The sequence below is a fragment of the Hyla sarda genome, chromosome 1 (assembly GCF_029499605.1).
Source record: "Hyla sarda isolate aHylSar1 chromosome 1, aHylSar1.hap1, whole genome shotgun sequence".
Taxonomy (NCBI): domain Eukaryota; kingdom Metazoa; phylum Chordata; class Amphibia; order Anura; family Hylidae; genus Hyla; species Hyla sarda.
In genome coordinates, this window is record NC_079189.1 from 329,665,914 (window position 1) to 329,682,144 (window position 16,231).

The 16,231-nt window shown below is 45.1% G+C and overlaps 1 protein-coding gene across 2 annotated transcripts in view; it reads left to right on the forward strand.

Annotated features, from left to right (window-relative positions):
* Positions 1-16,231, forward strand: part of CCDC171 (coiled-coil domain containing 171) — a 120,726-nt gene that overhangs the window by 3,820 nt on the left and 100,675 nt on the right. For both annotated transcript variants that reach the window (XR_008843905.1, XM_056519593.1), the window contains exons 2-4: positions 9,312-9,471; positions 12,416-12,530; positions 15,961-16,135. Coding sequence is in view for 1 of the 2 variants with exons in the window: in XM_056519593.1 (XP_056375568.1) it covers positions 9,425-9,471; positions 12,416-12,530; positions 15,961-16,135 (337 nt within the window). In the remaining variant the exon portion in view is untranslated. The remainder of the gene's footprint in view (positions 1-9,311; positions 9,472-12,415; positions 12,531-15,960; positions 16,136-16,231) is intronic.

Genomic DNA, 16,231 nt, shown 5'->3' on the forward strand with positions numbered 1-16,231 from the left:
TATGTCGATTAGCATCCAGCTTTACTAGGTATCGACCGATTATCAGTTTGGCCGATATTCACGATTTTGGAAATTATCGGTATCGGCAATTACTTTGCCGATAATGCGCCTCCCCGGCCAGAGACCGCCTCCGCCACCACTGCCCCATTGCCTCTCCCATCCCCTGTTTTATAATTACCTGTTCCCGGGGTTCGCGCTACTTCTGGCTCCTGTGAATTCCTGCTGCGCAGTGCAATGACGAGTCACGTCCTCAACGCGAGGTCACTGTCAGTGTGCACAGTGACAGCTCAGGACGCCGCCGGAGCCAGAAGTAGCGCGGACCCTGGGCCCCTGGAACAGGTAATTATAAAACCGGGAATGGGGAGGCAATGGGGCAGTGGTAGTGGTTGGACTAGGGAGGACCCCAGGACAGGCAGGGGGAGAGAAGCGTGTGGCGGTGGTCTCTGGCCCTGCAAAAGCCGCTGCAGTTCATTGATTTAAAGCGCCCGCTTTAAATCATTGATCTGCAGCGGCTTCTGCGGGGCCGGGTGGGTGGTGGGAAATACCCCATAACTTATACTTGAATATCGGTATAAGTTATCATCTATTAGCCTGAAAGGTCACAGATTATCGGTATCGGCCCTAAAAAATCGATATCGGTCGATCCTTACTAGGAACTAATAGAAAATGTATGCATAAAAAACTACTTGGTACAAAAGGAAGCAGAAGGCACTCACGTTAAGAAGCTGTGCAGGTTTCTTTATTTCATGTGCTTAAAAGTCCATTAGCGGGACGCCGGAGCAGAATCAAGCCAGTGCAGTGGTAATGGCCATATCGCGCCTCATCCTCGGCGCTTCGTCAGACCACGCCTACCCTCAGGTGTCTGGACAGCTAAGTACCTTCTGACCAGTGACGCCATCGGGTAGGGGCGTTTACCTTTTGCATAATTATAATAAAAACAACATTACGATGTATAACAACATACTGGCCTGTATTTTATATCATAAGTTAGTTAAAAAGCAATAATGATGCATAGCCATGGTTAAGGTCCGCATCGACAAGGGGTGGGATGAACAGGGAGGGAACTCTACTAAACAAAGACGCTTATATCTAGGCAGTCGTTCATACAGAGTCCCGCCCTGTGCGTCTGTCCTGAGTTACAGAAAGGGAAAGTATCGAACACATCAATGGTCCCTTTAGGAAAAGAAGGAAGAGCGAGGCCGAGGTAGAAAAATACTGGGACAAAAAGGAAAAAGTCTCCTGGAGACAATAAAAGACTCTGACACATTAGCTGTCATTAATTTGTCGAATTATGTCCTGGATGAGCCTACCATCTCTGTCCTTTCCAAGGGACTTAATTTTTGCATAACAGACCAATTTGACCCAGTGTTATTTGAAATTTCATGACAAACCTAAGGGATCATTGTGCACCGAAGGAGAAATGCCAGTATCGGTCCGTTGGGCTTTTCAGTATTACACTCAGCCCCCCAGACCGATTTAGAAACACTTGATTCGCTTATGGATTTGTTATCAGAGAATGAAATGACAACTGAAATTGTACAAGATACCATTTCTTGTACCGGAATTCACCGGGGGGGGGGGGGGGGGGGGGGGGAGTGGTCTATTTTCAACCCGCTGGTGAGCCCCGGTAGCAGCATCGACTTGTTTTCCAAGAGGGTCTTGTGAGGATATTAAATCCTTCAGATACCCCGTTGCCCCCCCAAATTTGACAGTTCAAGAAAAAATTGCGTTAGAAAAAAAAAAAAAAGAGAAGATATAATTGTAAAAAAGTCGGACCAGGGGGGCAACGTGGTACTGATGGACAGAGATTATTATTTGAGTGAGGCAAAAAGGCAACTGGGTGATCCCAGATACTATAAGTTACGCTCGAATCCTCTACCAAGACTAACAGATAAATTCCGATCTTTACTGAGATGCTACGTGGAAAAAATGTACTATCCAAGAGAACTGCAGAAAAACTGTTACCCTCACAACCTAAAATACCGAATTGGTACTTCTTACCAAAAGTACACAAGACCCTTGAGACCCCACCCGGGAGACCTATTTTCTCCGGGGTGGGGTCACTCACGGAGCCACTTTCCAAATTCCTGGATTGGATTCTACGCCCTCTACTGGAGATACCGGCTTTAGTTAAAGGCACAAATGAATTTTTGTTTACTTTAGACGGCCTGAGTTGGCCCGAAAACTGTATTCTCGTGTCCATAGATATTGAAAGTTTATTTACCAGTATCCCACAGGCGGAGGCTGTCTAAGCGATCAAAGATTGCCTTGCCTTGTCAGATAAGAACCCCGACTATATCCAGTTTTTGTGTGACGCTCTAGAGTTTGTGCTGACAGGCAATGTGTTCAGGTTCGGAGATGATTGGTATGCCCAAACGGGAGGCGTGGCAATGGGTACACCTGTTGCGTGTACCCTTGCCAACCTCTGTGGCAATTATTGAAAAAAGGTATGTCTTTACAGAAAAGAACTCTTTCCTAAAATGGGCACTGACACCAACTTTTTTTTTTTTGATATGTTGTAGTACATATGTACTACGACATATCTCTAATATAGTTTCATTATATATATATATATATATATATATTTTTTTTTTTATTAGAAGGGTGTAATTTACATTTTGAAAACCGGCCACTAGGGGTCTCCCTCCTAGTGGCCGGCTGCAGCCTGGCGTGACGTCACGCCTGAAAAAGGACTGATTTTGGCCTGGCAATTAGTCCTTTTTCATTTAGACTGGCTGGGAGGCCACTCCTCCCGCAAATCGTCGCCGCCGCTGTCCCTGCACGCCTGCCGGTAAGTATAACGGAGGGAACGGGGTATGCGGGCGGGGGGTTTGTGATGGAGGGAATGTGGTTTATGCGGGGGGGGGGGGTTGTGATGGAGGGAACGGGGTATGGCGGGGAGGGGGTTTGACGGAGGGAACGGGCTAGCGCCGTAGGGCCACATGGCACTAACTTATAGTTTATCTACACAGGGTGCCTCCAGCTGTTTCACTACTACAACTCCCAGCATGCCCTGACAGCCAATAGATGTCAGGGCAAGCTGGGAGTTGTAGTGGTGAAACAGCTGGAGGCACCCTGTGTAGATAAACTAAGGGCGGAAGTCCCCCCCCCCCAGCAGGCATCAGTGACGTGGTGCCTGCTGGGGAAGTCTGCCTGGCAGTGAGCACACTACCAGGCAGAAAAAAAGTTTTTTTTAATATAGTAAAAATAAAAATTAAAAGCAGGGAGGGGGTTAGGGATAGATTGGCAATAGGCAGGGACAGAAAAAAAATAGGATGGTGGGAGCTACCCTTTAAGCACATTGCATGTTGCCGCCGCCTCGTGGACGATGTCTTCATTGTCTGGACTGACATGGAGGCATCGTTCACGGAGTTTGTGTCAAGTCTGAATAGAGACAACAATATGAATTTTAAATTTACATATAAGGTGGGCCCACACGAACTGGAATTTTTAGATGTGCTTGTTAAAGTAAAAACAATGGAATCATAACACAAGGTTTTAGGAAACCGACTGCGTGCAATGCACTACTGCACCATGGCAGTTACCATCCTGACCTTTTAAAGTCGGCTATCCCCTACGGGCAATTTTTGCACCTGAAAAGGATAAATAGCAGGGAAGAAGATTTTTAGTTCAAGCCAAAGAACTGAAGAATCGTCTAGCTCTGAGATTGTACCCTGCAAATATTTTGGATAGTGCTTTTAATAGGGCACAAAATGTAAGCAGGAATGATTTGTTGAGAGATCAAAAAAGAAATACTCAAACAAAACGAGCAATGTGAACAGTCAGGAAAATGACAATAACCAGAGACTTTGCTTCTCCTTCAAATTCATCCCAATGGCTGAAACGATTAAAAAAAATACATCAGGAGTATATACTCGAGTATAAGCCGACCCGAGTATAAGCCGAGGCCCCTAATTTCAACCCAAAATCCCAGGAAAAGTTATTGACTCGAGTATAAGCCTAGGGTGGGAAATACATCATCCCCCCCTGTCATCATCCAGACCCGTCATTAACATCCTCATCATCATCACCCTGTCATCATCCAGACCCTCATCATCATCACCTGTCATCATCCCCACCCCCCTTCATCATCCCCTTGTCATCATCCCACCCCCCCCCCCCTTCATCATCCCCTTGTCATCATCCCACACCCCCCCTTCATCATCCTCTTGTCATCATCCGCCCTCAGTGGTCTTCAACCTGCGGACCTCCAGAGGTTTCAAAACTACAACTCCCAGCAAGCCCAGGCAGCCATCGGCTGTCCGGGCTTGCTGGAAGTTGTAGTTTTGAAACCTCTGGAGGTCCGCAGGTTGAAGACCACTGCGGCCTTCGACATCATCCAGCCCCCTCTCACCCCCTTTAGTTCTGTACACTACTCGCCTCCGCTCGGCGCTGGTCCGGTGCTGCAGGACTGTCCGGTGGGGAGGTCGTCCGGTGGGATACTGGTTCCGGGCTGCTATTTTCACCGGGGGCGCCTCTTCTCCGCGCTTCGGGCCCAGAATAGAGGCGTTGCCTTGACGATGACGCAGAAGTACGTTGGTAATGAACGTACCTCTGCGTCGTCGTCAAGGCAACGTGACTATTCTGGGGCCGGGCCCGAAGAGCTTAGAAGAGGCCTCCCCGGTGAAGATAGCAGCCCGGAACCACTATCCCACCGGACGACCTCCTCACCGGACAGTCCTGCAGCACCGGACCAGCGCCGAGCGGAGGCGAGTACTGTACAGAACTAAAGGGGGTGAGAGGGGGCTGGATGATGTCGAAGGCCGCAGTGGTCTTCAACCTGCGGACCTCCAGAGGGTTCAAAACTACAACTCCCAGCAAGCCCAGGCAGCCATCGGCTGTCCGGGCTTGCTGGGAGTTGTAGTTTTGAAACCTCTGGAGGTCCGCAGGTTGAAGACCACTGCGGGTGGGGAGTTCACTCGAGTATAAGCCGAGAGGGGTGTTTTCAGCACGAAAAATCGTGCTGAAAAACTCGGCTTATACTCGAGTATATACGGTAACTGGTTCCTCCTACAAAATGACAGCGATCTGAAAGATTACACACGTAATTTTCCTCTAATAACTTTCAAGAAAACGACAACCATTAGAGACGATCTTGTTTCCAGTAAATTACCTGTGAGACGAACAGAGAACTGGCTAGGAAAAACTTTAGAACTGGGAAATTATTGTTGCGGATGCTGCAATTGGTGCAATAACATCTGCACCGATAAGATCGTGACTATCGGCGGAGTACCTATGACATGTATTTAAGGAAACCATATGTTGTAGATCTTGTTTTGTAGTTTATGCTATAACTTGTATCTGTAAAAGGTTCTACATCGGTTGCACCATTAGAGCTATGCACACACGATTCAGGGAACACGTTAATTCGGTTAGAACCGGCAAGGGTTCCCCGAGATTCATAGCTCATATGAAAGAGGTGCACGGAGGTAGAACCTAGGATTTACAAGTGTTCGGGTTGGAAAAGATTGCACCAACAGAGGAGATGGACAAACGCCCTATTGCAAAGAGAAGCTAAGTGGATACTTAGGACAGATGCACAGGGCGGACTCTGTATGAACGACTGCCTAGATATAAGTGACTTTGTTTAGTAGAGTTCCCTCCCTGTTCATCCACCCCCCCCGTCGATGCGGGCCTTAACCATGGCTATGCATCATTATTGCTTTTTATCTAACTGTTATGATATAAAATACAGGCCAGTATGTTGTTATACAGCGTAATGTTGTCTGAAGTTATACATCGTCACTGGTCAGAAGGTACTTAGTTGTCCAGACACCTGAGGATAGGCTTGGTCTGAAGAAGCGCCGAAGATGAGGCGCGATATGGCCATTACCACTGCACTGGCTTGATTCTGCTCCGGCGTCCCGCTAATGGACTTTTAAGCACATGAAATAAAGAAACCTGCACAGCTTCTAAACGTGAGTGCCTTCTGCTTCCTTTTGTACCATATATCTATGAGCTGCCACTCTTAGAACGAGCACCATGCTAAAGCTGCAGTACGCCTGAAGTCTCCATACTTCCACCTGTGTAATTACAGCAACCCCAGCGTTAAGAGCTCCACTAAACGTCTCCGTGCCGACCCACTCTCTCTCCTGTTGCTATATGCATAAAAACTACTGTGCAGTGATTTGCAGACTGCCCAGAAAGGAAAGGGTTACAGAGTGCAGTGATTAGGGATATATAGGTCGAAGACACATAAAAATTACATGTACAGGATTAGGTAACATATCAAATGTTGTTTTTATTTTTTGACGGGTGCGCTTTAAAGGACATCTGCAGTGAAAAAAACGTATCCCCTATCCACAGGATAGGGGATAAGTGTCTGATCGCGGGGAGTCCGACCACTGGGACTAGGGCTGTGCGGTATACCGGTTCATACCGAATCCCGAAATTTTTGGGCTGCACGATATGAATTTTTCCCATACCGCAATACCGGTTGGGCCCCTCCCCCTTGGGAATGAATTATCAGCCCAGCGCAGCGTTGTCCCCATAATCATATGCTACCCGCCAGTGCTGTTCTGCTCCCCCCCACCAAATCATGTTACCCGCCAGCGCTGTTCTGCTCCCCCCCCCCACCAAATCATGTTACCCGCTAGCGCTGTTCTGCTCCCCCCCCCACCAAATCATGTTACCCGCTAGCGCTGTTCTGCTCCCCCCCCCCCAATTAATTATCAGCCCAGCCGGGCACTACTCACATATGTCACCCGCAAGCACTGCCCACCGCCTCTTTTTTGGGGGCCGCCAGCGCTGGAACTCTATACTGTACGCCAGTAGTCTCCAACCTGCGGACCTCCAGATGTTGCAAAACTACAACTCCCATCATTCCCGGACAGCCAATGGCTGTCCGGGCATGCTGGGAGTTGTAGTTTTGCAACAGCTGGAGGTCCGCAGGTTTGAGACCACTGCTGTATGCCTATGCCCGGGCTGCAAAAGATGAAGAAAATAAACTTTACCTTACCTATGTCGGCCTTACGCTGGGGACGGGAACGTCAGACAGCCCTCAGCCTATCACCAGCCGCAGCGATGTCCCGCCCCGGCCAGTGATAGGCTGAGCCCACTGTCATGTAAGAAGCTCTGGCCGGCTTCTTACATGACGACAGTAACCTATCACTGGCCGGGACATCGCTCCAGCGTAAGGCCGACATAGGTAAGTTAAAGTTTATTTTCTTTACCTTTTGCAGCCCGGGCATAGGTATACAGCGTACAGCAGTGGTCTCAAACCTGCAGACCTCCAGCTGTTGCAAAACTACAACTCCCAGCATGCCCGGACAGCCATTGGCTGTCCAGGCATGCTGGGAGTTGTAGTTTTGCAACATCTGGAGGTCCATAGGTTGGAGGCTACTGGTGTACGGTATAGAATTCCAGCGCTGGCGGCCCCCAACAAAGAGGAGGAGGGCAGTGCTTGCGGGTGACATATGTGAGTAGTACCCCGCTGGGCTGATAATTAATTAGGGGGGGAGCAGAACAGTGCTGGCGGGTAACATGATTTGGTGGGGGGGAGCAGAACAGCGCTGGCGGGTCACATGATTTGGGGGGGAGCAGAACAGTGCTCGCAGGTAACATGATTTGGGGGGGGAGCAGAACAGCGCTGGCGGGTAACATGATTTGGGGGGGGGGGGGTAAAAGAAATACCGTTATATACCATGGAACCGCCATAAGTTAAATACCGTGATACACATATTTGGTCATACCTCCCAGCCCTAGCTGGGACACTTGCGATCTACCAGATGGGGCGCTGGTGTGAGGTGCAGAACTGCGCCCCATGCAATTTTAGGAAGGCAGAGCTGTGCAGGATGCAGTTCTGCACCTCCCTTAGCCCCATACACAGTTCCCTCCTCGCCCTACCCTCAGGAGGACGTAGATTCTCCCAGCCCCGCTCCTAGACGTAGATATTTTGACAGCTGTAAAAAATCTACGTCCAGGGGTCTGTGCAAGCGGTGCTGTGAGAATCCCTCTCCTCCTGAGGGAGGTACTTATCCCCCTTGATGCAGAATTTCACAATGGCTCCGTAAGTCGCACAACCACAAGTAGATTTTCACAGCTGTCAAAATCTAATGTGCGTGAGCTCGACAGACACGCCCCCCCCCTCCATACAGTTCTATGGGAGAGGCGGGGAGGCATGAATGCTGGATCCCTGCCTCTCCCATAGAGATACATGGAGGAGGCGTGTCAGCCGCAACGTCATGCTGTGGCCAACATGCCTCCTGCACGGGAGAGCTGTACAATGCCGGGGCCCCGTGCAGGAGATCGCGGGGGGTCCCATCGTTCGGACCTCCTGCGATCAGACACTTATCCCCTATCCTGTGGATAGGGGTTAAGTTTTTATCGCTGCAGATGTCCTTTTTTAAGAGGTTATCCAGGAAAAAACTATTTTATTTATTTATTTATTTATTTTTTAAATCAACTGGCTCCAGAAAGTTAAACAGATTTGTAAATTACTTATATAAAAAAATATTTATCCTTTCAGTACTTATGAGCTGATGAAGTGGAGTTGTTCTTTTCTGTCTAAGTGATCTTTGATGACACGTGTCTCTGGAACCGCCCAGTTTAGAAGCAAATCCCCATAGCAAACCTCTACTACTCTGTGCAGTTCCCGAGACAAGCAGAGATGTCAGCAGAGAGCACTGTTGCCAGACAGTAAAGAGCAACTCAACTTCAGCAGATGATGATTATTGGAAAGATTAAGATTTTTTAATAGAAGTAATTTACAAATCTGTTTAACTTTCTGGAGCCAGTTGATATAAAACAAAAAAGTTTTTTCCTTGAATACCCCTTTAATGTTAAATGCATGGCAAATTGCATAATCGGCATCCAAGCACTATTACCCCTTTCCCTGCTTACATACTCAGCACATGTTACCTCTTTCAAATCCCTAAAATACATAGGTTGACTTCATACATTGACAGCATTATACAGTTAGTAGTGCAGGGGAAAAATATAGGGGTCCCCTATAGCACCGATTCTAATTCCAGCTCTTAATTCTTTGAGACTCTCTGGAAATGTATAGCACAAACATTGTTGGCGGCTTTGGGCTTCTTTTCGATGCTTATATAAAGGTAAGCCAATAGGTAATAGGTCGGATTTGCTTTTGTGAGTTGCTGTAAGGACACTATTGCTTTATGTGGCTATGGTTGGTCAGTGTCATCTATTTTTTATTTTTTCCCCAAAGATAATTTAATATTTGATCTTGTTGACAGTGAGCTGGGGCTGGGGCACTATGCAGAGCAAATCATGGACACCACGTTCTTCTTCAAAAAGGGTTTAACCATTATTTTTCCATCAATTATTCTTCTTTTTCTTTTTACATGCAGTCATAAATCCATATAAGATGTCATTGTGGTGCTCAGCGTCTGGAAGAAAGGGACCAATTTAAACCAACAGACATTGTCCTGTGCAGAATACAACAGCTACCAATATAGACAAGATGACGTTCATTTCTCAAAACCACACCGCTGCTAATGAAGTTAGAAGGTAAGATTGGGATTAATAGTCATTATAATTGTAGAGCCCGATCTTCTGAAAGCACACTGTGTAGCGCTGGTAAATGAACTCCATTATTAACCTCTTGTTTCCTGGTCCTCATTGCCCCTCTCTATAGATTTGATTTTCTTGGGATAGATTTAAACTATTATTTTTATTTTTAGAAAAATGGTGTGTGTGTGAGTGGGGGGAGGGTTATTTAGGATTAAAAAAACTGCTGCTTTCTTTCAAAAGCAACAACAGACCCTTCCTCTGTGTGTGGTGTGACAGCTCTGCTCCATTCACTTCAAAAGAACGTATCCTAAATACTGCACACAAGTCCAAGCCAGTGAAAACTGGACTAAGGTGGTGACCCATGATGGGTAACCTGGCCACAGATACCAACAGGCTTCCTAAATACAAAGTCCTACCTTCTACTCTACACCACTACAGCATTTCAGCATTTAAAAGTAAAACCTAGTGCATTACAATGAGAGCCTATCTCTGTTGTCCTGCCAGAGTTACAGCTGCATGAAGTTCTGGAGAATTCACACAGGTTAGAGTGGTACTCCGCTGCTCAGCGTTTGGAACAAACTGTTCTGAACGCTGGAGCCGGTGCCGGGAGCTCGTGACATCATAGCCCCGTCCCCTCATGACGTCACGCCCCCACAATGCAAGTCTATGGGAGGGGGGCATGACGGCTGTTCCAAACTCTGAGCAGTGGAGTACCCCTTAACCTTCTATAGAAGCCATATCCTACTCTTGCATTACTGCCATCTGGACAATTATGGCATATCTTTAGAATGTGTGATAGATGTGGATGGTACTGTTTACCAAAAATGAAGGTACTCAACCCCTTCAGCCTGGTTTTGGCCACCAAGGGTGGTTATGTAGCTGAAAACAGCTAAACTGGTTTTACACACTTTGGGTCTCATTTACTAAGCTGAAACCGACCAGTTTTTGTCGGGTTATTTTGGCGCACAGTGTCTGCTACATGTCTGCGGCAGTATGCGCCAGAAAAATCTGACAAACCCGACATTGCACTGTGAAAAGCCGGAAAAGGGGCGTGGTCTGTCACAAATGGGCATGGTCGGTCAAAAAAGGGGGTGTGGTTTCACAACCCGCCCTATTTACTATTGAATTCACAGAAAATCCTGTGCATAAATGCCTGGAAATTTCCACCTAGAAAAAGCTGGTCAGAAAATGTTCCCGACTTGTAAATCTGTGATCCCCATATTAAATAAGGTGGAATCCTGCAAATCTGAAACAATTCCGACTAGTAAAAACCCGACACTCTTAGTAAATGAGGCCATTTTATGTAACTTCCATAGAGGTTATTGGGAGTTGAGTAGACCTCATAGCTGATACTTTGCGTGTGTTTTTATTTTTTTTTCTGTGGAAATCTGCATGGTTTATGCAGCAAAAATCACTTGCCCTAAAAGTTTTGCAGATAGCCACTATACATTTGGAAAATGGGACAATGTGGTTACCACAGGTGAAGGGTGATAATGCTTAAAGGGTAGCTCCCACCATCCCATTTTTTTTTTTCTGTCCCTGCCTATTGCATATATATATATATATATATATATATATATATATATATATATAATTAAGGAAATCCCATAAGGCAGTGATGCTAAATAATATATAACTTATTTCAAATCTATAAAAATAAGATTAAAAAGTCCATATCTTACGGTTTGATTGATCAACGCAGGACCGTGCTCATGAAATGGGTATAGGATAACAGGTGAATACCAATTTCTAAATAGTCCTACCTAGACATAAGACTATCCCTTACTACATTTAGTGTGGGTGGGGGTAGGGTCTAGTGTTTCCACTCGCAGGTGGTTAGCTGATTAATCTCTCATATTCTTGTCCAACGCGTTTCTCCCACTTATTTTTGGGGTTCATCAGGGAACCGAGGAGGGAATAATAGGCTAACAGTATATAATTCTATCATAGAGGGGTGCCTATTGCACATCTATCCCTAACCCCGTCCCTGCTTTTTTTTTTTACTATATTAAAAATAACTTTTTGTCTGCCTGGTAGTGTACTCACTACCAGGCATACTTCCCCAGCAGGCACCACGTCACTGATGCCTGCTGGGGGGGACTTCCGCCCTTAGTTCATCTACACAGTGTGACTCCAGCTGTTTCACCACTACAACTCCCAGCTTGCCCTGACATCTATTGGCTGTCAGGGCATGCTGGGAGTTGTAGTAGTGAAACAGCTGGAGGCACCCTGTGTAGTTGAACTATAACTTAGTGCCATGCGGCGCTACGCCCACCGCCGCCGCATACCTGTTCCCTCCATCACCCCCCCCCCCCCCCCCCGCCCGCATACTCTGTTCCCTCCGTCTCTCACACACACACACACACACACCCGCATAGCCAGTTTCCCCTGTCACAAACCCCCCCCCCCCCCCCCTCCTTCTGATGCTTATGGATACTGCAGAGTCCGGCAGGGGCAGCCGCGGCGACGACATGTGCGGGAGAAGTGGCCTCCCAGCCAGTGGCCAGGGAGCCAATGCGCTCGCTCCCGCCTGTCTGATTGACAGGCAGGGAGCGAGCGCAGTGTAAAGGAATAAGGACTGATTGCCCTGCAGCAATCAGTCCGAATTCAGGCGTGACATCACGCCAAGCTGCAGCCGGCCACTAGGAAGGAGACCCCTAGTGGCTGGTTTTGAAACGTAAAATTCACCCTCAAAATGAAAAAATAAATAATGAAAATATATTACAGATATGTTGTAGTACATAAGTACTACAACATATCAAAAAATAAAGTTGGTGACAGTGCCCATTTAAAGGTAAACATAAAAATAGATTATCAATAAAAATAGTAGGAATGTTATTTGGTTGACTGGTTAAAAAAAATCTTATTGCTAACATATACTATTCGCCTATGTCCATTTGTGTTTTTCTTCCTCTAATGAACTGTATTTTCCATTGTCCAGGTCTATGCTATCTAAGCGTGAAAAGAAAGAACTGGATGACATGGCACAACTCCGTTTGGAACTTTCCAAGGCTAAAAATGAAACCATACAGCTGCTATCAAAGCACAATGAAGAGGTAAGAGGTTCTGGGACACCATTTTTTTTATTTTTCACTTTTCGTGGGTATTCACGCATACAGAATTCTGCACACGTTGATGCACAGAATTTGAAACTGCAGATTTGATGCTGTGTTCAGTCATTTCCTTTACATTTAAATCTGCAGCTTCAAATCCTGTGCATCAAATATGCGCAGGATATTGTATGTGTGAATACATCTTTTATGTGTACATTTACTGTGTAAAATATGTTTCTATTGCCCTGGTTATTTTATTACACTTGGTGCAACCATGCTGGTTGAGAATGTGTTAGGGACCATTTTCTTTGACACAATGCCCTGTGCTTTGTATAGAAAATAGTTTGATAATCCCTTTAAAGAAAATAGTTATTCATTGAAGGGTCCAATCTTGTTTGTGGCTATTAAAACCTGCATCACAGGAATAAAGCCCCAGGCTGTTTTCTGGGGCTGCAGACGTGCTGACAATATCTGCTGGGCCACATGAACTTGGTTGTATCACAGAATAATTCCAATCATGAGAAATTACTGGAATTTATGTATGGCCAACAGCTATTCCTCTTATAGTGCCGTAGCGGGCATTAATTTGGATGCCATATAAAGAGTTATAGTCATGGCCGTAAATGTTGATACCCTTGGAAATTTTTCTAGAAAATGAAGTATTTCTCACAGAAAAAGATTGCAGTAACACATGTTTTGCTATACACATGTTTATTCCCTTTGTGTGTATTGGAACTAAACAAAAAAAGGAGGAAAAAAGCTAATTGGACATAATGTCACACCAAAAAATGGGTTGGACAAAATTATTGGCACCCTTTCAAAATTGTGGAAAAATAAGATTGTTTCAAGCATGTGATGCTCCTTTAAACTCGGGGCAAGTAACAGGTGTGGGCAATATAAAAATCACACCTGAAAGCAGATAAAAAGAAGAGAAGTTCACTTAGTCTTTGCATTGTGTATCCGTGTGTGCCACACTAAGCATGGACAACAGAAAGAGGAGAAGAGAACTGTCTGAGGATTTGAACCAAAATTGTGGAAAAATAGCAACAATCTCAAGGTTACAAGTCCATCTCCAGAGATCTAGATTTGCCTTTGTCCACAGTGCACAACATTATCAAGAAGTTTGCAACCCATGGCACTGTAGCTAATCTCCCTGGGCGTGGACGGAAGAGAAAAATTGATGAAAGGTGTCAACGCAGGATAGTCCAAATGGTGGATAAGCAGCCCCAAACAAGTTCCAAAGATATTCAAGCTGTCCTGCGGGCTCAGGGAGCATCAGTGTCATTGCGAACTATCCGTCAACATTTAAATGAAATAAAATGATATGGCAGGAGACCCAGGAGGACCCCACTACTGACACAGAGACATAAAAAAGCAAGACTACATTTTGACAATGAATTTGAGTAAGCCAAAATCCTTCTGGAAAAAACGTCTGGTGGACAGATGAGACCAAGATAGAGATTTTTGGTAAAGCACATCATTCTCCAGTTTACTGAAAACGGAATGAGGCCTACAAAGAAAAGAACACAGTACCTACAGTGAAACACGGTGGAGGTTCAATTATGTTTTGGGTTTGTTTTGCTGCCTCTGGCACTGGGTGCAAGGCATCATGAAATCTGAGGATTATCAACGGCTTTTGGGTTGCACTGTACAGCCCAATGTCAGAAAGCTGGGTTTGCATCTGAAGTCTTGTGTCTTCCAGCCGGACAATGACCCCAAACATATGTCAAAAAGCACCCAGAAATGGATGGCAACAAAGCACTGGAGAGTTCTTAAGTGGCCAGCAATGAGTCCAGATCTAAATCCCAGTGAACACCTGTGGAGAGATCTTAAAATTGCTGTTGGGAAAAGGCGCCCTTCCAATAAGAGAGACCTGGAGCAGTTTGCAAAGGAAGAGTGGTCCAACATTCCAGCTGAGAGGTGTAAGAAACTTATTGATAGTTATAGGGAGCAACTGATTTCAGTTATTTTTTTCCAAAGGGTGTGCAACCAAATATTAAGTTAAGGGTGCCTATAATTTTGTCCATTTTTGGAGTTTGGTATGACAGTAAGTCCAATTTTGCTTTTTTTTCCTCCCTTTTTTTTAGTTTAGTTCCAATACACACAAAGGGAATAAACATGTGTATAGCAAAACATGTGTCACTGTAATCCTTTTCTGTGAGAAATACTTCATTTTCTAGAAAAATGTCAGGAGTGCCAACATTTACAGCCATGACTGTATAAACATAAGATGTTACATTGAATTGTATCTGACATCTAATACTGTAAAAGATATAGATATATGCAAGGAGCTCGCCAACCCTTACTCTGTGCCCGAGGAGAGCCGGATCGGACAGGATATGGTGGGGGTTCCAGTGGTCGGACCCACATCCCTCCCCTCCGTGATCAGAATCTTATTCCCTATCCTTTGGATAGGGGATAAATTGTCCTTCACTGCAGTAACCTTTTAAGTTTAATATTTTAAAGGAGATTGTCTGGTAGCTTTTCTACATAATCCCTTAGCTTTCATTGTAATTGCATTTATGTATGGTCAATTTGCACTAGCACTTTCTAACCATAATACTGTGTTTTTCATTTATAACAGTTATTAATCTATGCCTTAGGGACTTGTATGTTTTGGCACAGGCTAATACATACTGCGAAGAGGGAATGTTTATTTGGTGTCATGTTTAATCCATTCACGTTCTTTGTGCTCAGTGTTGCTGTCACATCCATGTTATTTCATTGTATCAAGTATTGATGAAGATTAGTGTTAAAAAAAATAAATAAATAAATAAAACATGGCTCACTGCCCTTTCTCCTCCTTTCCTTTTCCCACATTTCTTTTCCTCCACCCTGTTTTTGACCCCCCCTCCCTCCCTCTTTTTTCCTGCCCCCCTCTTACCTTTTTCTCTTTCCCGACTATCCTTCTCCTCTATCTCCTTTTCTTCTGAGACTCCTCCCATTTGTTTGGTTTTGTTCCCCCCCCCCCCCTCCTTCCCTGCCAGAGGATGAATCTTATGCTTCCGATGTGTTTGTTGGAACAGACCGGTTAGATGTTACCATTGATACTGCCATATGTATCTTCTGTAATCCTCTGTTATTTTGTTATTTATTTTGCTTGAAGAAAAATATAAACCTTTTTATTTTGAAAAAAAAAATAAAATGTGGCTATGTGTCTGGTGTGAAAACTGGTGTTAGAATAACGCAGAAACAACAGAACACAGGGCTATAGGAAAAGATGTTCCAGAATTCCTTCATTGGGACTGAATGTATTTACTAAATCGGGCATATCAGGAGAGGCCACCTATTTATTACAATCCTGTGTGTAAATTCTATGCTACAGTATATAAATAGGCTGTGAACTCCCAAATGTAATATTGTGTGTTTTATGTTGTACACTATAATGAATAGAACACCTATAATTCATATAACACTTTCTTACCATCCCCAGCTGTCCTCTTGTGAAAGCCAGTTGGGCAAGCTGCGATGTGAAGTTGAGAAAGGAGAAGCTGTTCGTCAGAGTCTAGAATATGAGCTAGCGGAGGTGAGAAAGCAATGTAGCATGGAAAGAATGGCTTTGCAAGAGGAGAAAGAAAATTCCTATGTAAAGCAAGAACTTTTTAAAGGTAAGATTGTTTTCCATAATTGACAGACCTCTAACATCAGCTAGCAGCAATGTTTTTTCAGTAAAAGTCTGCTGGTCCCACAGTCCTGATAATCTG